Here is a 25,513-nt window from a genome sequence, read left to right on the forward strand (position 1 = left end):
ACTTTCGAAACTAAAATACATTATCTATAAACATAATCCTTGGCACATATATCTGACAAATTTCCTTTTTAAAAAAAACAAAATCAGATTCACGAACCGGAAAATAACAGATTTGTTATTTGACAATGCAATCCGATAATTATAAAAGCTCTAACACACCTTTAAAGAATACTACTCCAATAAAAATGATATTCATAAAAGAGGATCGACATATTTCAGAATGACTTGTTTCACGCATTCTCTCATCCACAGTTTTGAGGCGATGATTATTATCTTCGGATTTTTCAGTCTGAATTGCTGACAATGTCGTTTTTATCATTTCTTGATATTTGTCTTTTGCTTCATAAGAATCACTCTGAATAGCTGAATTCACAGCGACGTCTAGTTTCCGTTTTCCTGTTCGAGGGCTATCCGGAAGTCTGGAAGTCGAAAGTCCCTGACTAGTGGACGTTGTTGTCGGCACAGTGACCGTCGTTGTTGTGGGTATAAACTTACATTTTTCACCGGTAGAACGTATCGTGAACTCAACAAGTGACTGGCGAATATTGGCATCAACGTATTGCCATGCGTACACGTCACAATGACTAGTGGGAAGAAGAAAAGCACGATCTGGGTAAACTGTAGAAAAAGATAAGCACTTGGACTCTTTAGCTACAGTAGCACTTTGTAAAATCACAAGTTTCTCCCAGTAATTCTCTCTAAATGTTGCTGCGCAATAATACGTATATGACGTCACTGATGTATATCTGCAGTTGTGATAATCCAGTCGGAATACCCTAGGGTTCGCACAATCTTCATAAAATTCACCTACACAACTTCTATTTCTATCAAAATGGGCAGTAAGTGAAAATAAGGAAGGCAAATCGCACGATGTTGGTATGAATGTTCTTGAAATTGGCAATATTGGTTTGTATGAATTATCGTATGAGTGGTACAGATCACTTACTGGCTCCTCGTCAGGCCGAAAACGAGATTCATCACAAATAGTCCTTCCAGGACTATCTAAAGTGATTGGCCATACAAAACTCTGACTTATACTGTACCCCAGAACAGACTTACCCAGTCGCTTAAATGCTACACAGGTATATCGAGGTCTGCAACCATTGTAGTATACAGATTCCGTTGTAAACATTCGGGTAGAGCGAGACGGAGAGTCGTCGAATTGTACGCATGAAAACTGTCCAACATTGCCTATTGAAAGAGTGGAATCGCTGATGTTGATTCTCCTTGTGCCAACAATGTCTTGTGAATACCATTCTCCCAAAAATCTGCGAGGAAACGAGCATATCGGAAGAACAGTGTTAGGGTCACAAGTTCCACATGATTTGGGACACTGGCGAATATCTACGGGGGAACATAGTCTTTTCGAACAGGACTCGTACTCATCCGCACAAAAACTTCGTTGCACTTCCTTCTCTAATGTAAGAGAATAAGATTTTTCTATGACACTGTTTGTATTTGATTCACTTACAATCAAATCTGTAAATAATTCCACAACAATCCGACTATTATAATAACCTAAATCACGTTTTGGTACCCTCATAACCCATATTCCGTCTCCATTGACCGCCTTGAGGATCACGAATATGAAATTTCTCGTGTTCCAATTTGTTACACAATACGTTTTCTGATAGATATTCATGGGAACAAAATACGTGCATTCGCTTCTTCTGAAGTCAAATGTCATCCCTTCTCCTGCAATACATTCGCTTTCCAGTCTCATTGGAAGTTCCATATGATTACAACCATGGGCATTTCCATTTGAATCCCTCACCTTTAAATTGAAGCCACCACTGAATGGGCATCTTCCAATCTCTTTGGCCATCTCTTCATTCGAGACCAATAACCATTCATCCAATACTAAGTTACCATCATTACATACATTAGGACTCTCTGAAAAGGAAGACGTTCTCATCTGCAAAATGGACCGGCCTCTTTCTAAAAATTCAATACATTTGTACTTTTTCGACTGTGCAGAAGGGGACTCAAACAAGAAAGCATGCTCCCCACGCCTTTCAACACAGTAGAGCTGGTAGGAATCACTAGGTACGAGCACATCTTTCACTGATAAAACTTCACCACTAAACTGCAGAGTTTGCTTTTCACCATTTCCAGATGATATTTGGTAGTGCCAGTCGCTGTTTTTAAGGTGGTCCGGAAAGAAGCAAGTCCCCGCAACAACAACAGACTTGAATGTCATCCATACGATGCCCCAAACAAGCAGCATCATATCACTCTGAAACAAAATTCTACACGGAATTAAATTGAATGATTACGTGATGAATATTTCTATCGTACTCACATCTTAAGATTCACTAACCAAGAAATTATGTTCATAATAAAACATTGTATTGATGTCAATATCTTAATTATGTTTTGGATTTATTTCTGTAATAACCTAAACATCGTTAATGTTCTTTATCACATTCGTTTTTATATTCTGCATTGCTTTGAGGCAGTGCTTTTATCTCACTCAAATCAGAAATACATGCTAGGAAACTGTCATTGATTTGTATATCTAATAAAACAGATATATATTTATTAGAAATCTCAAAAGAAATTGTATTGGTTTTCAAAAATAAAGCTACTTTCTGTTCTTTAACTGTCAATATAGTATGTGAAGGTCCAAGGAAAATATTTTTTAAAAAAATCCCAAGCAAACTTCAAGTTAATTAATAAAATCTTGGCTTTCACTTCAATTTTTGTCAAAAAAAAATTGTCAAGGTACGTAATAGAGTTTCGGTAAAAAGTATTCATTTTGTTCTGTTTCAAACCACGAATGTTATAAACATATTCAATGTTATATAGTGATATTGCATCCTTCACCTTCATTTTAATCATGTTTTCTTTCTTCTTTTTGTGGATGCGATTGCATGTTGTATTTTCTCTTTAATTACGCTTCAAGTCAATAAATACTTATCTAACAACTCATCATACAACCTCTAATTAATCCTCGAAATGAATATTGCCTTCATTTGATAAACGTGTCGCGTCCCAGTCAAGCCCGAAGGTAAAAAATAAGTAACACGTCAATACAATCGCTAAAACCATGGATACAAAAACCAAAACCCATGGCTATGCTTTTTGGCGCAATTAAGACATTGGATTGAAGGTACTCGGAATATTCGTCTGCATTAGATAGGCTAATCAGAATTCTGTACAACTGCGTGGCGCGTCAGATAGTCGGACAATGAAATCTTATTTGACTCTGTTCGCCTGACGACACTTTGCACTTGACAAACGGGTTTGGATTAAGTTATTCCTCATATTTCTTGTCACAATCTTTTAAATGGTGTAATTATCATGGATTTTCAATGAATGAAGTCTGCATTTAACTAGTTTTTGCTCCGATGAATGAACCATCTACCCCATGTGTTTCATGCTTTTGTCAACTTGTGTTCTGATAATATCGACCAAAACTCTCTTTTTTTCATTGCCCTCATTGTTAGACCTTATTGTGATACTGAAGTTGTAAAGCGAAGAGTTTAGGAACTAAAATAAATGCTAACCTTTTGCTATGGGGTTGTGTTAAATCAATACGCTGGTCTTATTCTATGTATAATCTCTATAATTAATACAGGAATAATGTACCATTAGCTCATTTACTTATACCGCTGCTTTTTAGTGACTAAAGTTATATCTACATACCGACCTGGCCTTTTAAGGAATTTCATTCTTTAAAAAAATTGAGTCTGGTTTAAATACCGGTATCAAGGTCGATAGAAAAATGAAGCATTTGTTCGTAAAATAATTCTCGAGTAAAAAGAACTAAATTTTCATTCTCATGGAAAGCTATTTCAATTGAGTAGGAGAGTGAGACGTTTTGGTCAAACTTCCTCTCTGATATTTTTCCCCTGAAAAACAAAACCTTCATCTACAGAAGAGGACACTATGATTGACATTATTGGCTGTAAACTATATTTACAAACTTCTGGTAAATCGACAACAATGAGAATTTTGGGCGATGAAAATTTTACTTTAGCCAATAGAAACCGTTCCCATGAGGCATTAAAAATGCTCAAATATATATATATATATATATATATATATATATATATATATATATATATATATATATATATATATATATATATATATATATATATATATATTTTACTTTCATGTAAATTAGTTGAATCTGATTCGTTGAGAAACATTTGTTAAAAAACACTATTACACGCTGAATAATGAAGCCACGCCCTCCAGCATAGCAACAGTCAACATTGCTTGACGACGGGTGATATTCCGAAAAATAGTGACAGCGTAGAATTAATGCGCACAAGGTTCACTGTTATATGTTTTCGTATAAAACATTCAGTATAATATAATAAATATTGCATGTAGTTGAGTGTAACATTGAAAAATTTCCCCCATCGAAAACCATTGTCAACCTCGGCTGCGCCACGTTTGACAATGGTTTTCTTGGGGTGAAAATTATTTAATGTTACACTCAACTACATGCAATATTTGTATTATATATATATATATATATATATATATATATATATATATATATATATATATATATATATATATATATATATATATATATATATATATATATATGGACAAGCGTTAATATGGAAATTTGATCAAAATGTAAACTATTTACCAAAAAAGAAAAATATATATATAACGTACATGATCTTTGCGAAATTTTACGTTTCACATCCGATTTTTGTAAAAACACGAAACATTACTCACATTATGTCCATGTCATTTAACAAATCGAAGAGAATTGTGATTATAAAAAAAAAAATAATTTTTAGAAACTTACCTTTCGGCTTATATGATTGCAGTTATTACATAGAGTGTGCCTTCCTTTGTATTTACTTTGCAATTAATACATATACTTAAGGCCTATATTTGGTAAATCATGATGTTAAGCGCAGTGATTGTATATGGACGGCAAAAGTGGAATTATTCAGGATTATTGCAAAATTGTTATCTCCTTTTCAGGCTAAATCTCGAGACTAATTACAAAACGGATGTCGAGTTAACGGGACTGATTACTCTAACCCGATAGACCTAATACGTAACATCAGAGATCACAGAGCGTGGAATGACTGGTCGCCGATGTAGTATTGGCTCTGTCTTGCTGTGATCTATTATAAGAATATGATACTGACTTGTTTATCAAAATACCAACATTTGAAATACAAGTAACATAGAAATAGCGCTGCTATGACAACCCTATCAATGCCAGATATATGTAACATGAAAATGCGTTTGACATTTAAAATGTTCATTTAAAAATAAAAAAAATGTTGTTAATTTTTAGCTGCCATTAAAATATATTTAAAACCATACCCATGGAAAAATGTTGCATCGATGCTACGAAATGTTCTAATAAAAGTTCACTTTGTTTGATAAATAAAATAACAAAAAGCTATATATTATTTGGAAAATGACATGTAGAATCTGCATGGCATCACAAGTTCTACAAATAAGTTTCATTTAGGGATTATTTTTCAAAGTCATGCAAAATCTCTAATGAACTGTCCAGATCAACATGATCAAATGAGGAGGATTTTAAAATTAAAATTATTTAAACAAATTAGCTTTACTTTCATGTATTAAATAATTAACGAGATGCTCACAAATATTGTCTTTAAAAAAAGAATTATCCTTTTTTAAAGGATTGCTTATATTATTACATGTTTATAGAAAGGAAATATGTTTAACTTACTCTACAAAAAGAGTTGACATTAATTCCTCAAGATGGAATCACGTGTATAGACATTGGTGACCTTACGTGCCCAGTTCCTGAAAATGCAAAAGACCGATTAGTCTCCTTACATCTTTCTTAAATAATCAATGCTTACCCCGAGTTCGGTGTAAAGCAGAATCCTGCTGTATATACATGTACTAATCTAAGTGTAGTCTTTCCTCACCTGTTACGTCAGCGAGCAACTCAGAAAATGTACACATTTTGAACTTTGATCGTTTTCTCCATTTAAAATGTCCTACAATCAGCGTTTTAAACGACACACTCAGTGTGCATATAAAATATAGCTTAACGTTTATCGAGATATTTTAAAAATCCACGCAGGTTTTAATTAATAGAAAAGTAAGCATTATGACAAGACTGCAAATTGATTGAGATTTTTAAGCAGATGGCGAGTTAAAAATATTATCACCTGCGCGTGCTAATAAATATAAAGCAAATCAATAGGTTTTTATGTTGTCCATGAACACCCATGCGAGCAATTATGGACGGGGTTCTATAAGAAACTACCACCAGGACTCTATTGATGAAACAAAAGTATACACTCAAACAGCACGTAACTTATTGGAAAAGCAGGGCAATAATACCCTTTTGGACACGGCTCGATTTCCTTAGAGATCCAAGCTACCAATTTAAGGCTGGATCTTATTTACGGGATTAGATACTTGAAGGTTTTACTCTTTCCCGATTTTTTAGATCACGCATTGTCATTGTGTTGTATCCTTTTCCTTGTTTGATGCGACTGACATTCAGGAAAAAAAAATTAAAATTTTTTTACTGGAGGTATAGTATAGCTGTTGTATATCAAATTTCCACCTGTGGATGTGACGCGTAAATATATAAATAAAAAGTATTGAATCACATTTTACTGAAAAATTTTCCAATATCTGCTACTGACTCTATCATAATTAAAGATTCGCTCGCTCATCTGACAAAAACAACTGTTTACACGACCAACATATTTCTTTCAATTTCCAGAATAAACAAAAACAAAAAGAAACGTACCAAACTGTTTGAGAAAACATGGATTTCCGTCGAGTATCATGAAAAACATTCCAACGGCACAAGAAGCAGACTGGTCAGTAATTTGTGACGATTCCATATTGTTTGTATAAGACCGATGTTTACAATATCTATCGCCTGCTAATGATGAGAGGTAATTGATATATTTCCTGTGCTTTAGTCGTGTATCATAATGAAGTGATAATAGAGAAGGAATTTTTACGTTAAAAGAGAAACGTAAATCTCGGAACTTGACTCTTATGAAATATCTATCAATTATAGTACAAAACTAAGGTTAAACTCTTGAAATTTAGGGAGGATATTGAGATACATAAAAAAATGTCTTGATTAAAATGCATATCCCTGTATCTTCTTCATTGAAGCTCAAAACTGAAACAGGAAGAATCGTGGGCTTATTCTGTGGTAACTTGGACCAATCCACGCATTGACATTTACTGTTTTAATGTAGTATTTTTTGAACTGTATTTGGGGTAACTTCCGAAACTGCTAGCTCAGACATACTGATAAATTGCCCTCATTAATGGATTTAAGAGAAACAGCTAAAAGTTCATCTTCTAATGAGAAAGATAACAAAGCAGTCGTGGTGATGGCCGTTCCTTACTACCTGCTAGCTTTGTCAACTTTCGATAAATGTATTGTATTTTTTCTGTCTTATTAGATATATAAATCTTCAGAACCATTGCGGGAATTCGGAGCTTGACATACTGAGAAAAGTCCAACGATTGTTTGAGGGATAGGCCTTGGAAGCAAACTGAATGAAAGTGGCGGGGGGGGGGGTAATTGCAAGTGGGGGGGGGGGGGCTAAACCAGTAAAAAAGGTAAGCCCCAATTTAAATTATATTATGTCTATTTTTGCAAAAAAGTTGGGGGGGCTAAGCCTCCTCCCTAGCCCCCCTCCCCGGTTCCGACGCCTATATGAGGGATAAAAAATGTAGACGTATGAAGCGCGTGTCCATTATATTTCCATGCATGCATTAATTTACATGGACCTTGTATGAATAGCATGAATAGTTTTTTTAAGTTATAAAATAATTAAAATTAAAAAAGGAATAATAAACGTATGCATGATAACAAAGAGAATGAGAAGATTCATTGTCAACAGCCAGACATGATGGTTAACAAAAACTTTAATTAAGAAATTCGATACATGAGAAAACACGGTGTCTCTTTTAAAGTACAGATGGTCCATGTTCCTTTTGTTTTTTTTTCTGTAGAGAAAAACAAAAGAAACCATGGAGTTCTACAACAGCATCAGTATTTTGGATGTTTCACATACATTTTTAATAAAGACGTAAGGCCAAATAACGAACAATCATTACACGACCAGGAAATTACAAATCCTTTCATTAAATATTAATCTTTAGAAGTGGGCGAAGAGATTCATGAGCTCTTTATGTTACTATATTATGTTTTACAAAGACAAAAGAGAACGCAAAACGTCATGCAGTGTTAAGGACATATGATACTGAGAGGAAAATGTTTTAGATTTTGTAAAATAGTTTTAAAAAGCTTTTTCGTTGCTAAAACAAACAAACATAACTTCTATGTTTAAGATTACTCGAGGAATTAGATAAAATTGGGCTTTTTCTGTGAATACACTGGATTTCACAATTTTTCCCATGTTTTTGCATTAAATTTCAATATAGATATTGATGGCTTTAAGGAAGTATATATTTTAGCAAGTCAACAATAAAGCCTTAAGTTTTCAACTGTTTACCTATATTCTTTATTTTTTTTTTTTTTTTTAGAAACCATATGTCTATGCTAAACACTGAAACTTAAGAACTCATATTTGCTCTATACGAGGGTCGTTCAATAAGTAATGATTTATTGATTGATTTGTATTTTGTTTTAGGCCCCGTTTAAGAATTTTTCACTCATATAGAGAGTTAACCATATACCGGTGAAGGGCTTCAAATTTTGACCTTTGCTCGGCACTCAGGGCTATCGAGCAGTAACGGTTCTTTATCGTGCCAACGCCTACTGCGACATGGGACCTCGGTTTTCAAGGTCTCTACCGAAGGACCTGCAACTTTCACTTCAAAGTGCCGAGCGCTTGGCGAAGGAACAGTTGCTACTTGCTACCTGTTTTTTTTTTTATCAACTTGGGTCAGTCGCGGCCGTGATTCGAATACACGACCTTCCGATCACGGAGCGAGCACTTTACCAACTGAACTTACTTAGTCCTCTTCGTACTGGTCAGCACATAAGGCCGTCACCAGAGACTTCTATGTTGGTCTATCTTGTGTCCATCTCTGGACCTGCCCCCATGTCCAGTTGTTTTCTTTTATTTTTTTCTCCACTGATCTTCTCCAGGTCTCTTTTAGTCCTCCTCTCTTTCTCTTACCGGTTTTCCATCTCAATGCAACCCTTTGTGATGGAAGTTGGGTGCATTCGACATATGTGTTTTATCCACAGCCATTTTCTTTTCTATATAACTTGGGATAGAGGAGTGGTGTTCGTCCTTTTAAACAGCTCTTCATTTGAGATGGTTTTTGGCCAGAAAATGCGTTACCGACTGAGCTACCAATAACTAATGAAATATGTATATCATAATAAATGTTGAAGCAGTTAATTTCATTTTTTCACACTAGAAAAATTCTATTTGAGAACTAATCACCGAAAACCGCTGAGTTTTCCTACTTTTTTCTCAAAGAAATTCATTTTTTAAAGTAAGCATGGTCCCTTCACTGAGCTGAAAACTGTTCAAAAAAGGTCTCTGTGAAAAAGATAAAAATGAGGACTTGTGTGAAAACTGCAGTTCATTACATATATCGCTGAAGAATCTAATAAAAGATAGGGTTTTGATATTTGGAAAAACTAGTCTTTCAAGCAGTTTGGTGTTCAGGTGGATTTGAAAATTAAATTCAAAAATGGAAAGGGGGACTTGAGGAATTGCAGTCGATCTGGTCGATCAAAATCTGTAGTGACACCAATATGATATCTGAAAATTTTACAGTGAGAGACGTTGCTAAGATATCAAACATTTGATCATCACAATAGTTGATTCAATCTGACGAAGGAAATGATCTAAAAAAATATTTTTGACAACGGAATGCTTTATTTCCTTACAAATGCTTGCAAGAAAACACTCATTTAATGTGCCAAGGATGTATTAAAATATAAACATTTTAACAAAAGAATATATGGTAAACCTGCGAAATGGGTGCCAAAACATGGGTGCACTGTTTATATCCAAAATGGAAGGTCAATAATAAAATGTGGAATCAGACATGAAGCTGTCGTCCAACTGCCATAGCTCCAGTCAGATCTAATTTGGGTTTTTCTATTTACTAGAAAGGCCAAGTGATAAATGTACCTATACCCAAAGGAAGAGACATCAATGGTAGCTTTTATGTTTAAAACTTAAAATTGTATTGAGAGAAGAAAAGCAGGTTTTCTATATGGGAAGTTCAAATGCCGGTCTTATAGATTAGGCTTTCCCCTCTAAAATCTTTCCCCCGGAAAACTGGTTCTAGAGTAGGATTTCCCCCCGAAAATAGACTCTGGAGGAGGACCCCCCCCCCCGGAAAAATGAATCTAGAGTAGGATTTCCCCTACGAAAATCCCTCACCAGTTTCAATTTTCCTACTCTGTGTAATAGTTATAGAGAGCGATTTCCCCCAGAGCATTATGTATGAGGAGCGACATATTGTTACAAATGTCCCTTCTTCGAAATAGCGACCAGTTTTATTGAAACATACGAAGTATGAAAAATGAAAATTTAAATATTTTTCTCAGTAACTGTCCCAAAATTTTTTTTTTTTGAATTAAAATTTTATTCTGTTCATCTGGTCAAACTGGCTTCTGAAAAAAAGTTAGTACAATGTAATCGATGGACAAAATTTTACTTTTTTTCCATAAAAACAAAAAGGAATTCTTTTTTTTAATTGATTTTTTTTCAATCGTATTTCCGCGTGGCGCAGTGGTTAGAGCGTCTGCTCTAGTGTCGCGGAATAAGGAGTTGATCCTTACGTCGCGTCGCGGGTTCGAATCCCACTGCGGGACGTGGAGACCGATCCTTCGGAACAGACCATACACATGTAAATCGAGATCCCGTGTCGCAGTGGGTGCTGGCACGAAAAAGATTCCTCGCTGTTCAATGGTCCTTAGTGTCGAGTATAGGTCAAAATTTGAAGCCTTCCACCGGCAACTGGTGGCGTCTCCACATGAGTGAAAAATTCTCGAGAGGGACGTTAAACAACAATCAATCAATCAATCAATCGTATTTCAAACTACATGTGTGCCTCCAAAACTCTGGTGTTTAACTATTGCCATGGAACTAAAAATGGGTCATTTAATTCTAAAAATTAAAAATTTTGCAAAACTTTTAGAGAGTATTTGCTATATGCTTTCAAATCCAATATTACATCGCTAGGGTCGAGGGGACATACTTATCCTTCTGTTTGCAAAAGCAGAGTTTCTTGTATTGTAATGTTTTTGGATTTTTTTTCTTTGAAGAACTACAAGATTTAAATACTCACAAAATGGCATGTGCATTAAACCTAACAATAACATAAATTTTAGAAATTTCTTGCACACTCTTTGTAAAATAGATGGATCTATAGATGAAATACTGAGCCTTTAGAGGGCAAAAAATTGTCAAATAACTAAAAGTGTCCTGATATAATATTGAAATTTGAGAGCAAATTATATACGTACCACTGCACCGAGAGAGGGTATTGAAACACTGAGTCTTATATTTTTAAGTGACTTATTTATAATTTCCTACGAGTTAAAATATTGGGTTGAGACCCAGTGATTTGAACTCTTTATTTTAAGATTTCATACTAAATTAAAAAATTCTTGAGTCGAAAACATCCATATTTTCATTAAAAAATCAGTTGACTTTCATAGAAACTTTTTGCCATATAAACTGTCAATAATTTAAGCATTGATTAAAGGGGGAAAATCCTACCTTGAGAAAGAAAGAGGGGGAAATTGGCTCTAGTGTGAGATTTCCCCTCCGGGAAAAATCCTATTCTAAAGAACAGATTCCGGGGGGAAACTGGCTATGGGGAAAATCCTACTCTACAACCCAGGGTGATTTTCTTGTAGCTGACAACGCTGCTATACAACCAGACATACATGTAGAGATGAAAAGGAAGTTTTGAAGAAAGGAACGTTTACAGAGCTTAGTAATCCACCGAACTTGGTAAATCTCATTTATTTTGCCTTTTTTTTTAAATTCCAAATGCATATGAAAACCATCAAAGGAAAATGCTAATACATGTATTTTAGATCTGTCGTGGGGGTGCTTTCCATCAGTGTCTCTTTTGGGTTACAGAAAAGGAATATGCTGAGGTGTTATGGTATGATTAAAGACACTTAAGACGTTAATAAAGATTAACAGGGAATACTTTGAAGGATTAAATATATAAAGAAACTGCTTTTTGTGCTTTTCGTATCTTTTGATGATCTTTTGCTTTACTTGTTGAACGACCTTCGCATCACCATACGTCAACTTGTTTGGCTGCCTACAAACATATTTTCAATGCATGATTAACCTCGCTCTCTTCCCGGAATCTGAAAACTGAACAGAGGAAATGTGGTATTCAAATTTTGCAAAGTGGGCCTATGACTTATGTTAATTGTGCAGATAGGTTGTCTGCTAGATTTCCAGAAGTAAGAAAGGAAGACATTTGATGAGATCATGAATTTTGAAGGTTTTCCCAATTTTCCTCATTTTGTATCCTGTTCACTGTGGACTTCAAAATTACCCCACCCTCATGATGCTCTGTATCTGAAATTTAGATCCAATTATTTCAGCAGTTTCAGACAAATTTAAAAAACCAGAAGTCTCTGATGAGACTGTAGCTCTACTGGTCTGTTTGTATAACAAAAGAAAAGTAGCACTAGGATTTGAAACATTGCAACATGCAACAATAAATAGAATTATGTATCTTAATGTAGTCTACTTTTGTGACAAGTTATATTGAAATCAAATGAAAACTAGGAGTAGTAGCGTTTTGAAAGCATTTCACGGAAATTTCTATTTTTAGTACCGGTAACCATGACAACACCATTCACCCAAATAAAAAAAAACAGAAATACATATTATGTATCGTAGTGTATTCTAATTGCGTGCCAAATTAGATTGAAATCAGACCAAAATTGTAGGAGGAGTAACGTTTTAAAGGAATTTCACAGACATTTCTATTTTAAGTAACCATGGCAACACTGTTCATCGAATTCAAAAACCAATGCAATAAATTATGTATCTTAGTATAGTCTTCTTGTATGCCTAATTATATTAGAAGCAGACTAAAACTGTAGCAGGAGTAGTGTTTTAAAGGAATTTCACAGAAATTCCTATTTTTAGTAACCATGGCAACACCGTCCATCAAAATCAAAATCCGATGCACTAAATTATGTATCTTAGTGTAGTCTACTTGTGTGCCAAGTTATATTGAAATCGGACCAAAACTGTAGGAGGAGTAGCGTTTTAAAGAAATTTCACAGAAATTTCTATTTTTAGTAACCATGACAACACCGTCCATCGAAATCAAAAACCGATGCACTAAATTATGTATCTTAGTGTAGTCTACTTGTGTGCCAAGTTATATTGAAATCGGACCAAAACTGTAGGAGGAGTAGCGTTTTAAAGGAATTTCACAGAAATTTCTATTTTTAGTAACCATGACAACACCGTCCATCGAAATCAAAAACCGATGCACTAAATTATGTATCTTAGTGTAGTCTACTTGTGTGCCAAGTTATATTGAAATCGGACCAAAACTGTAGGAGGAGTAGCGTTTTAAAGGAATTTCACAGAAATTTCTATTTTTAGTAACCATGGCAACACCGTCCATCGAAATCAAAAACCAATGCACTAAATTATGTATCTTAGTGTAGTCTACTTGTGTGCCAAGTTATACTGAAATCGGACCAAAACTGTAGGAGGAGTAGCGTTTTAAAGAAATTTCACAGAAATTTCTATTTTTAGAAACCATGGCAACACCGTCCATCGAAATCAAAAACCGATGCACTTAATTATGTATCTTAGTGTAGTCTACTTGTGTGCCAAGTTATATTGAAATCGGACCAAAACTGTAGGAGGAGTAGCGTTTTAAAGGAATTTCACAGAAATTTCTATTTTTAGTAACCATGACAACACCGTCCATCGAAATCAAAAACCGATGCACTAAATTATGTATCTTAGTGTAGTCTACTTGTGTGCCAAGTTATATTGAAATCGGACCAAAACTGTAGGAGGAGTAGCGTTTTTAAAAATTGTTTACAGACAGACGGACAGACAGACAGACAGACAGACAGACGGACGGACGACGGACACCTTACTATCGCATAAGCTCTTCTGGTCTCTGACCAGTAGAGCTAAAAAATGACCGAAAAGCGCCACACAAGGAAGTGATCTTTGAACTGGCTGAGTTAAGGTGAGATTCCTTTTTTTTTTAAGTTTAGCAATTAATAATGTAGTGAACGATATTTAAATCATTTTTATATCATCATCATAACATCATATTTAAATGTACAATCAGTGTATATATGATAAATAGTGATTATTCAATTTTTATGTTACTTTATTTAACAGAGAGTTATTTTGTTTTCGAGAGAGATAATTTCTCTAAATGTACAATAATAATGTTAAGCAATTAATTATTACTTGGCTGCAACTTATTTTAATAGGTGGAGTCAGTATTCTTTATCCAGCAAACCGAACAGAGTTTATTTGATGGACAACACTCCAGACATCTAGCGCAAAAAAACCTTTGCATTAATTATTCATAATATTGTTCTATGGAGTGCAATTGACCTGGAACATTAACGAAACGGAATGAAAGAAGAGAAGAAAAATAGTACTCTAGCACATGCCAACAATCTTGCGTGCATGTTGACAGTTTGCAAAACACATCAGCATGATTTAATACACCTCACACAACTGCTGTCTAAAACATAGTTAAAATATCGATTTTTATAGACGGAAAATACATTTTTTACGACTATACGTTTTGATTTTTTTAAAAAAAATCAGTTGAAGGCGAAAAGATCTTTTATTAAGGTTGATCATTTTGATTTATAAACTTCGTTATTCCAAAATTTAAAGCAATTCTCAATAATACCACACACCACCTAGATTTCAAATTTTTGTCCATTAGAAGAAAATTACTCAAATGAAATATGCAGATACCGAACATTAAATAAATCATGCTCAAAAGTCCAATGAAACGATACTAATTGTGAGCAGGGACAGGGAGGTTATATCCGCCGCGTGCTCTTTCTCATGACTGAAAATAAACGGAGACATACATACATACATACATACATATATATATATATATATATATATATATATATATATATATATATATATATATATATATATATATATATATATATATATATATATATATATATAAAAACAAGTTTTCAATTTATCGCGAGTAATGGCTGTATTCAATGTAGAAAAGTTTTACGTTTTGATGTTACTAACTTTTGAAAAAAATATGATTCTAAATTTTCAAAAGTTCTTGAGAATTCACATTTGATTCACACCACTTCTAATATATGCTGTAGCACAGTAAGTCTGAAATTCTCCTATACTGCAATTGACTGTATTTTTGTGGGGAGTAAAGAAAGGGGATCGGTAGAGCATTTGCTGGAATCGGCAATGTATCTTTGTTTGTAAGTTTAGGAATCCAGTATAGTTAGAGTAGATCGACCTCACGGTCGTTGACTCGAATTTTTACAGTTTTAAAGACAGAAATGAGATTTTGTAGACTTTCATCCTTCGAAAGTGGAATAATGGCTAATAATTTGTAGGAAAGACTTCTGTCAACATTTAACCTGACGGCATATTTGCAAACAAGATCATTGTTTTGAACATAGAATTTGCAAAATGTTGACTTTAAAAGAGATTGTAGATGCCCTTGCTTCATCAACTTGTTTGTCAGTAGTCTGCCTCGCTTGAGAAATTGTATGTACGAAGAACATATCGAATAAACTGGGAGATATAATCCCAATAGGAAGGTAATAATAGTGTATTGCTCCATAAATAAGGGAGGTGACGATATAAAGTTAAATAATGAAAGCTATTTCGTTTTTCTTTAAGTTGTTAGTTTTCCATTACTAGTATTATCTTTCTCTTGTAAAATATCCAAATTTGAAACAAAATGGTCAGTCTCCGTAGTGTATTTTATTTCGAGTTCAATGAGATATTACGAATCAACGTATGAATGAAAAAAAGAAAATAAATACTGTTAATTAATAAAACGTCCATCAGTGTATCTCAATGTCGAATTGAAGGCCACCGCAAGACAATTCTTCTATTCACGTAGAAGTTTTTGAATAAATTCTGCTTCATAGGAATACAAACACATGTCTTCTAATAACTGGACATAATTATTACCCATGGGAATTACAACAAATTGTTGGAAGACGTGGTCTCCAAAGTCTTCATAAATATTGTCAATGAGGAACTCAAACATCTTTTTAATATCAACTCCAGAGTATCTGTGTGTAGAATTAGAATGATTTTTAACAAAGTAAATTGTAATTTTGTTGATGACATTAACAAAACAGGAAAATTTACAAGTTCTCTCCTTAATTAAAAAAAAATCAAATTATCTATGATCTCAAAAGCCTGCTGGTCTTAAATTTATTTTGAGGAATGGTTGTGTAAAGTGTTAAAAGTCACACAGGTTTTTTATGCTATTGAATTTAGTAAAAATTTTGTGATTTCTAAAAGAGCTTTTGGAGTTTTTAAATTATCCTTATTTTATCATATTCGAATTTCTCGAATAAATTGTTTCACAGATGTTATGAAAATTGTCTCTTTACTACAGGTTTAAAAAAATTACTGATTTCAGATGTCAATCATCTTAACAAAAACAAGTGATTACGTTTCTCAATTAAAGCTTCGTCTGCGTAAAGAGTGTATATTACCATGAAATCTACGAAAGACAGAAGACCGCGTCTCTCAGAATACAATGATTAAGATGCTAAGCGCTTCGTAGGGTAAGTCTCAACAGATTTCTAGTCTCGTTCCACGACCTTAGTTGGAAATATATTGAAAGGGAAATGCAATGATACGAGTACTGTGTACAGTCATACAGTAAGGTTCATGAAGGTATCAAAGTCTCCTTCCAAGGGAAACAATTTTAATAAAGAGGTCATTTGGAAACTTCATTTCTTATTCTTCTTCTTAACATGCATTTTTTATGCCCTCATAATCGGATATTCGAGGGTATATACATGTAATTTTTGGTCTATCTGTTTGTCCGCAAAAACTGTCACCTTGGCCATAACTTTTGAAGGTTTGGTGCAAGGGCTTTTATGTATGTATTTTAAATATTTATTATTGTGTCAAGAACCGAAGGGGGGGGGGGGGTGCCAACATTTTTGACATTATGACCTTGACCTTTGAGTTTGACCTACCTTTGAAAAACATTTACCTTGGCTATAACTTCAAACGTTTGGTGCTATGATTTCATATTTCGCAAATGTATTTTTTGTGACAAGACCTTTCTTTGGGTACCAACATTTATGACTCATGAACTCGGAAGTTTGATCTTCTTTTGAAAGACTATAACCATAATAATCACTTCTGAACTCTTGGAACTAGAGTTTTCATATTTTACATGCTTTTTTCTTGTTACAAGTCCGTTATTTGGGTACCAACATTGTTTACCCCATGACCTTGACATTGGAGTTTGACTTTCTTTTGAAACGCGTTAACCATGGTCATCACTTTTGAACTGTTTGTGCTATACTTTTTTAAAATTTCACATCTGTATTTCTCGTGACAAGTCCGTTATTCCGTTATTTGGGTACCAACATTTTTTACCTCATAACATTGACCTTGGACTTTGGCCTACTTTTGTGAGACTTTAACCTTGAATAACCTTGGCGAAGACCTGCTATACGGGGACATTAGTGTTTCACAACACATCTTAATTTTATTAATACTCCAATTATAAGAAATCATAAATTCATAAATCGAGCATTTACTTCTCCTGTACATGGATAATGTATAAATAGCCTCATAGTTTGTTATTTATATACTAGAATATTTGAAACAAATCAAATTACAATCCAATCTCAATAAAAGTGAGTTAAAGGAGACAAAACAAAATAATCACGTTTAAAATCCAAATTCTTGTTCTAAAAATGAATACTTCAAAGTTAAAATTTTACTCACCATTTATGTAACTGTTGTATTTCCTCCTTTTGAAAGAATACGATTAGACTCTTGCAAATTTATAGATTCTGATCGAGCCTACGCGATATAAAAGGGTCTTTATTCCACTTTACTGCCTTGAACATATTTAGTTCCACTGGTGTAATCCATTTATTCACTTAATCAAGCAAAAGTTTCCTATGAAAGTAACTTGAGGATCGGGAAACAATCACGAGCTATAGGAAATTCCCGTGAACTGGAATTCTACCTGATACCAAGCTAATGAAATTTATCGCTAATAATTGACAGAGGCAAAAGCTAGTGCGGTCAATCTTTGATTGTGGCTTCTGCAATGGACCAGGGCATACTAATGTATAATTGATTTATGGTGGCAAATTACATGCAACCCCATAATTAAGTAACGATAGATGTGTTATTTTATATTCTGGAATGCATGTTTAGGTTTTATGGCTGATATTCAAGAAACGGAACTTAACCAAAAAAAAACTTCAAGTCTTCCTAGATGCATATATAATGCTCCACTAAATCCTAATTAAGAGTTATGGTAATCCATTAACATACTTTTATTCATCAAATTGCAATTGCTTTTTTTAGAGAGTACGATCATGTATAATGGCAGTATTTTTCCTCTCTCTCTGACACCAATGCTGCTATGTTTCTTTCTTTCTTCAATAAGGGCTCTTCATTGGGTGAAAAATTCTCAATATTCTTTCTAACAGAGGGTTCTACTAAGAGACTATAAATGAGCAAATGAAGTCATAAAACTTTATTGATTAATCAACAATCTATCGCCCTTGTCGCTGTCTGTCACGTTTCGCTGCTTTACATTTGTGTTCATCAAACTTTGCGTTATTTTGCTCACTTTTTTCGTAACATTTGAGACAAAAGTGATTTATTGTTTGCTAATGTTTACAATTAGTGTTAAATGTATTCTAGCTCTGCAATAAATTTTAATAGTTTTTTTTTTCGGTCAAAATCCGGGCCCTCCTTTGGTTTTCTTTCTATGATATATTATTTTCAAGAAATACTGTGACAGTTAAATAATGATGTATAAGAAATAGGAAGATATCTTTAGTCAGAGTTTTCTGAATGCACCAATAATCTTCAACCACAATTTAGATATCAAATCATTGTCATTTTTTCCACTGCTCTACGCACAGTCTTTATTGTGTTTCTTCGGTGCTTCGACAAATTTTCTTCCAATTATAATTTTTATTTAATGAAAATGTGCAACTCAGCCCTGTAAAGTATATTTATACATATCCAATCAATTACAATTTATTCAATTTGTGTTTCTTTAAACCAATTATGAACTAAAGGTTCAAAAACAGATCTCATGAAATATTTCAAATAATATTTAAATTAAAAAGAATTACTTCTTTTTCCAGGAACCAAAATCTTGGTGAGAAGTAGAGATCTATTATATATTCTAAGTACAATATATGTAAACTTACATATGTAAATAAACACTGAACGATTTGCAAATTCATGACGGCATTTTTTTTTTTATGAAAGTCTGTTTCTAATTTCAAAAGAATGAAGAAAAAAATTGATTGATTGTATATTGTTTTACCGTCCCATTTGAGAATTTTTCACTCATATAGAGACGTCACCATATACCGGCGAAGGGTTTCAAATTTAGACCTTTACTTGACACTCAGGGCCATTGAGTATTGAGGGATCTTTATCGTGCCAACGCATGCCGTGACACGGGGCCTCGGTTTAAGGTCTCTTCCAAAGGACCCTCAACTTACTTCAACGTGCCGAGCGCTTGGTGAAGGAACAGTTGCTACCTATTTTCTATTAACTTTGGTCAGTCGAGGCCGAGATTCGAACTCACGACCTTCCGATCATGGAGCAAGTGCTCTACCGACCGAACTACCGAAAAGAAAAGTGAAAAATCTGCTTTAAATTTTAACTGGAGAAACACTGAAGGAGCTGAGGCCTTTTTCTTTTTTGGTTTATGTCTACATGTACATGTATGTGCATTGTCTTCATAATTTTTTTTTTCAAAATTTCATCAGCTGCTTATTTCTTCAATTGCTTACTGATGATATATAAATCATTACAGCGCAATATCCCCTGAAGCTGTTCTGTCTCAGCATTCTGAAATATATCACGTCCCCTGCATGGTTTCTGCAATGGAAATTACACAAAATACACAATGTGACTATGAAATAATCAAAAGTCGTGAATAATTAAAAGCTGATGTAATTATGATGTAACGGTCTACATACCAACAATTTGATACCTTTCAGCGAAACACTAGAAGGATTCTATGGATGTTTTCATCCTCGGAGGACATTTAAATTTCAAAGTTTTCGATGCATCTGACCAGGAAAGACATATCACATCATGAGTAGAATCTAGTTACAGCTAACCTTCAAATAGCTTCTGATTTCATCCATATCACGTGCATACAAGAGATTTTTAAAAACATTTGCAACCATTTAAGCTTAAGATATGATCCAAAACTTAAGATATGATCCAAAACAAACAAACAAAACCCCAAATAATCAAATTCCCAACACAAAGATACATCTACGCTTGAGATGTAACCTTCACTTTGTAATTATTCATCATATTTAAAAGAACTGAAGTTTGAATTATATTATACTGAACTATTAGAATCATATAAAAATATATCTCTGTACTGCAGCTCCTGTTTTTTCATCAATAGTGATTGATGTTTTACTTGTATATAATACATACATAAATACATCGATCGCTAGAAGATATCAGGCATGAAGGAAGTTCGACAACTCTTATATTTTAATGTCTATCTTGATATTAAAGGTGCTTAGACACAGATTTGAAGTTAATATTTACTCAAATTTTCTGTAAAATTTCATGACTTATATGTTGCTATAGCATTTCATACAAAAATTTGATAGAAATCTTATTTTATCTGGAAGTTATTGAAACTTCGAATTTCTGGACGCGTTTGATAGACAAACCTTTGCACTTTCACAAATTTTAACTTTATCCTTATTACTTTAGAAAAGTAGCAATTTTGTTGTTTATTAATGAAAAATTTTAAAACTATAATGCAGAGATTTCAGAGTAGAAATGTAGAAAGCAAAATCCTCTCACCAGTATTGTCAGTCCGTGCTCAGTGATGTGTGCAGAGTTTAACAATTGAACACACCCGGTGAAACCTAAACATTAACAACAACAGAGCTCGTGCCCTGTTTACAAAAACAGTTTAAGTTACACGGGTGTATTCAATTTGTTAAACTCTGTACACAACTACACAACACTGAGCACGGACTGACAATACTTAAGTGAGTGGGTTTTGCTTTCGCACATTTTTACTCTGAATTTTCTGGATTATAGATGTAATATTATTCATTAATACACAACAAAATTGCTAATTTTCTTAAGTATTAAGGATAAAGTTAAAAATTGTGAAAGTGCAAGGATGTGTTAATCAAACTCCTCCCGAAATTCGTATTTTCAATAATTTCCAGATTAAATAAGTTTTTAATTTTATATTCGTGTGAAATTCTATAGCAACATATAAGTTGTGATATATATTATACAGAAAATTTGAGAAAATATAAACTTCAAATCTGTGTCTATGCACCTTTAAATGAATTTTGACATTATCAGGCAATCTGATAAAAGCTTGACAACTCCTACATTTCTATCCTGTACAGGTAATAATCATATGATGAGGAAAAAAATCACTCATTTTAAAGGGTTCAAAAGCTAGGGACCCCGTTCAAAAATTTTCTACATTTCATAACTACTAGTATTATATTATTCTGTCGAAGATTATACTAGACGGTGGACCAAATATGAAATCCTTGAAACTTTTTCAAATTGAATAAACGAAAAAAAAAACGGATATTGAAACCACCTTCTGTTGATTGTGAAAGTACGTACCATTTATCCTTCTGTCTACAGTTATTCAGAAGAGAGAAAAAAAATTATATAGATAAAATGGTTAGCATGTACTGGATCTAGATGTTTTAAAAGCATGCAACAACACCATCTTTCTTTGTAAGGCTCGTTATTACAAATGTATTTTAAAGGAACTCAGCTTTATTCTTGCAGTTCCCTTTCTATGGAAGAGGTTCTTTGAAAACTCTTTTTTTCAGTTGTACCTTTTTTTTTAATAAATAGCCACAAGCAAATTGGAAATTGAATTATCATTATTATGACGGATTCAAAAATTTCATTAAAATTTTACATTTTACCAAGTCTTTTGCATGTATCCTGCACTTAAGAAGAAACTTTAGTATTACTGTGCTGCAATATACTTTAAACATACTCTCTTCCGCCATTCTGCGTAATTTTCTTAGCGTGGACTGGTAATATATTGTGAATCTGCTAAATTATGACCCAGCGGAATAATTCACTTACAGTTTTCGAAAAAGCGGTGTTAAAGGGGCATGGACACACTTGCATTTCTGTTTTGTTAATAATTCAGAAAATTTATTTTTATTTGAAAAATGGCTTCAATCAAATATCATCTAGAAGGCTTTTCTAGCCCAAAATTAATGACAAATGAATACTCTTTTTACAAATCGAAATACTATTGGGATCAAAAGCAAACTTCTTTCCCCTCAAAAAGAGAAAAAGACATGAATGTTTCTGCATTTAATCTCAATGTTCATTCAATAAAAATTCAATAAAAATCAAATCGTAAGCAATTATGTTCATTTAGAATCGCTACATCATAATTTTCATTCATAGATTGATTCGATATATCCCATTGAACTTGAAATAAGATACACCCCTGCTTCATATTTAGATATATTACTAGAGAAAGTTGTTTATGGCAAAGTAGCGACTTAACTTTATGATAAACATGATGACTTCAACTCTTCTATCGTCAACTTCCTTTCTGTTTGTAGCAATATACCATTATCACCTGTTTATGGGGTTTATATCTCCAAATTAATTCGGTACGCAAAAGTATGTTCTTCGTGCAAACAATTTCTAAAGCTAGGCAGGATACTGACAAACAAATATAGGATACAAGGTTTTCTGCAATCTCACTTTAAGTCTGAATTTGCAAATTCTATGGTCAATATAATGACCTTGTTCGCAATACAATCTGTTGTTACGTCGAATGTTGACTGACATACAAATTGTCAGGTCATTATTTTCATACTGAATTGACTACAGATTTCTACTTTTAATCCTTTCATGAAACAAGATGTGTTTGTGAAACACTGATGCCCCCGTATGGCAGCTTATAGCGAAGGGTAAAGTTTCTCAAATGCAAGTCAAACTCCAGGTCAAGAAATCAAAAAAGTTGGTACCCAAAGAAAAGTTTTGTCTTGAGGAATACACCTGTGAAATATGGAAGCCATAGTACAAACCATTGAAAAGTTATGGCGAAGGTTAAAGTTTTCTTCAAAGTAGGTAAAACGGCAATATCAAGGTCAAATGGGGCCCAAGGGAAGGTCTTGTCACAAGTGATACACATGATCGTGAAATAAGAAAGCCCTAGTACCAAACGTTTGTGAAAATGTAATGGCCAAGGTTTAATTTTTTTAAAATTAGGTCAAACTCCAAGGTCAAGGTCAATACCAAAATTGCTGCTATCCAAAAGAAGGTCTTGTCACAAGGAATATACATATGAAGTATGAAAGCCCTAACAACAACTGTTCAAAAGTTATGGCCAAGATTAAGGTTTTTCAAAAGTAGGTCAAACTCCAAGGTCAAGGTCAAAGGGTCAAAGTTGATGGTATCCAAAGAAAGGTCTTGTCACAAGGAAGGCATATGTGAAGTATGAAAGACCTAACACCAACTGTTCAAAAGTAATGGCCAAGGTTAAAGTTTTTCAAAAGTAGGTCAAACTCCAAAGTCAAGGTCAAAGGGTCAAAATTCATGGTATCCAAAGAAAGGTCTTGTCACAAGAATCACAGATATGAAGTATGATAGCTCTATCACTTACTGTTCAAAAGTTATGACCAAGGTTAAAATTTTTCAAAATTGAAGCAGGTCAAACTCCAAGGTCAAGGTCAAAAGGTCAAAGTTGTTGGTATCCAAAGAAAGGTCTTGTCACAAGGAATACACATGCGAAGTATAAAAGACCTAGCACAAAGTATATAAAAGTTATGGCCAAGGTTAAAGTTTTTTCAACAGTAGGTCAAACTCCAAGGTCAAGGTCATAGGGTCAAAGATGTTCGTATCCAAAGAAAGGTCTAGTCATAAGAAATACACATGTGAAGTTTGAAAGCCCAAGCTCCAACTGTTTAAAAGTTATGACCAAGGTCAAAGTCTCAAAAAAGTTTGCAAAAGTGGGTCAAACTCCAAGGTCAAGGTCAAAATGTCAAATATGATGGTAGCCAAAGACAGATTTTGTCACAAGAAATTCACATGAGAAATATGAAAGCCATAGCTTCAACCAATCAAAAGTTATGGGCAAGGTTAAAGTTTTTGCGGACAAACAGACAGACAGACAGACTGACAGACGGACGGACAGGGCAAAAACTATATGCCCCCGAATCTTCGATTACGGGGGCATAAAAATGGCTCGTGTCGGGACTTTTAGTCGACAGAGGATGCTTACTTCTCCATGGCACCTGATCCCTATCTGTTCTGATGTTTTCAGAGGTTCAGGTTTGCTCATCTCACTGTTTATATCGTTTCATTAGACTTTTAAGCACGATTACTGTTCGATGTCTTCATATTTCATTCAATAGATTTAGTGCGTGAAAAGATACAAATTTTGTAATAAGTAATAAAAAAATCAAATCATTTAAGCACAATGATTCTATGTGAAAGAAGCTGTGGCCTTCAATTCGACATTAAGATTTATCAACTAATTTGTCAACAATAAATAGTCTTTTTTATTCATAAGTTGATTTGATATATCCCACTGGACTAGAAATAAAAGGCACTACAAAGTTTGACACATACATATTTTGTAAGAGATAGACATCGATAGCAAACTAACAACTTATCTTTTGCATTTTTGATAAACGGGTTAATTTAAAACATCTCCGTCGTCAGCTTTCCTTATTAATGTAGAAATATCACCATTATCACCTTCCTGTGTTGCTTGTCTTCCATAAAGAGCACGATTCATCCGTACGATTAATTTCTAAATTAATTTTACAAGGGTATCTACAATCTCGTTTAAAAGTCATTTGGCAAATTTAGTGGTGTTTAATGACCCTGTTTAATGCTGTTTTAATACAAATCGTTATTCCATCGATTTCGGTGAACAGGGGATACTTACACCTCCATGGCATCTGATCCCACCTCTTGTGTTTTCAGGGGTTTGTTTGCCCTGCTCTCATTTTTCACTGTTTAATTGGAATTTGAACTTTATCATTCTTCAATATCTTCATACATACTTTATTCTTTAGTTTTAAGTTTCGGGAAATGTACAGGGGTCTTCCATTTATGAATTTGAATTCTACTTTTTTATTAGCAGAAAAGACTGTGAGATCACATGTCTTCAATGACCATCTCTTAAAACATATAAGGTATATTTATTATTATATATGTCTTTAATTTTAATCAGGTTTTGTCAAAATTAATTTTAATTATCATACATAATTGTTGCTCTCTGTTATCAAAGAACGGAAAAGATGCATAACATTTTTTTCTACAGATTTTAAAGTTTGACAAAATTTAAC

The 25,513-nt window shown here is 33.7% G+C and overlaps 1 protein-coding gene across 1 annotated transcript; it reads right to left on the minus strand.

The window, feature by feature from the left end:
• Positions 1–139: 139 nt before the first annotated feature.
• Positions 140–17,992, minus strand: LOC133175391 (uncharacterized). The gene is made up of 3 exons (XM_061310495.1): positions 17,910–17,992; positions 5,690–5,766; positions 140–2,236 (listed from the first exon to the last, which is right to left on the minus strand). The coding sequence occupies exon 3, from the start codon at positions 2,228–2,230 to the stop codon at positions 140–142; it is 2,091 nt and encodes a 696-aa protein (XP_061166479.1). The 5' UTR covers positions 2,231–2,236; positions 5,690–5,766; positions 17,910–17,992.
• Positions 17,993–25,513: the final 7,521 nt, after the last annotated feature.

The sequence above is a fragment of the Saccostrea echinata genome, unplaced genomic scaffold (genome assembly GCF_033153115.1).
Source record: "Saccostrea echinata isolate AGI-Se365-2 ecotype Australia unplaced genomic scaffold, CSIRO_AGI_Sech_v1 ptg000062l, whole genome shotgun sequence".
In the NCBI taxonomy this organism is placed as follows: domain Eukaryota; kingdom Metazoa; phylum Mollusca; class Bivalvia; order Ostreida; family Ostreidae; genus Saccostrea; species Saccostrea echinata.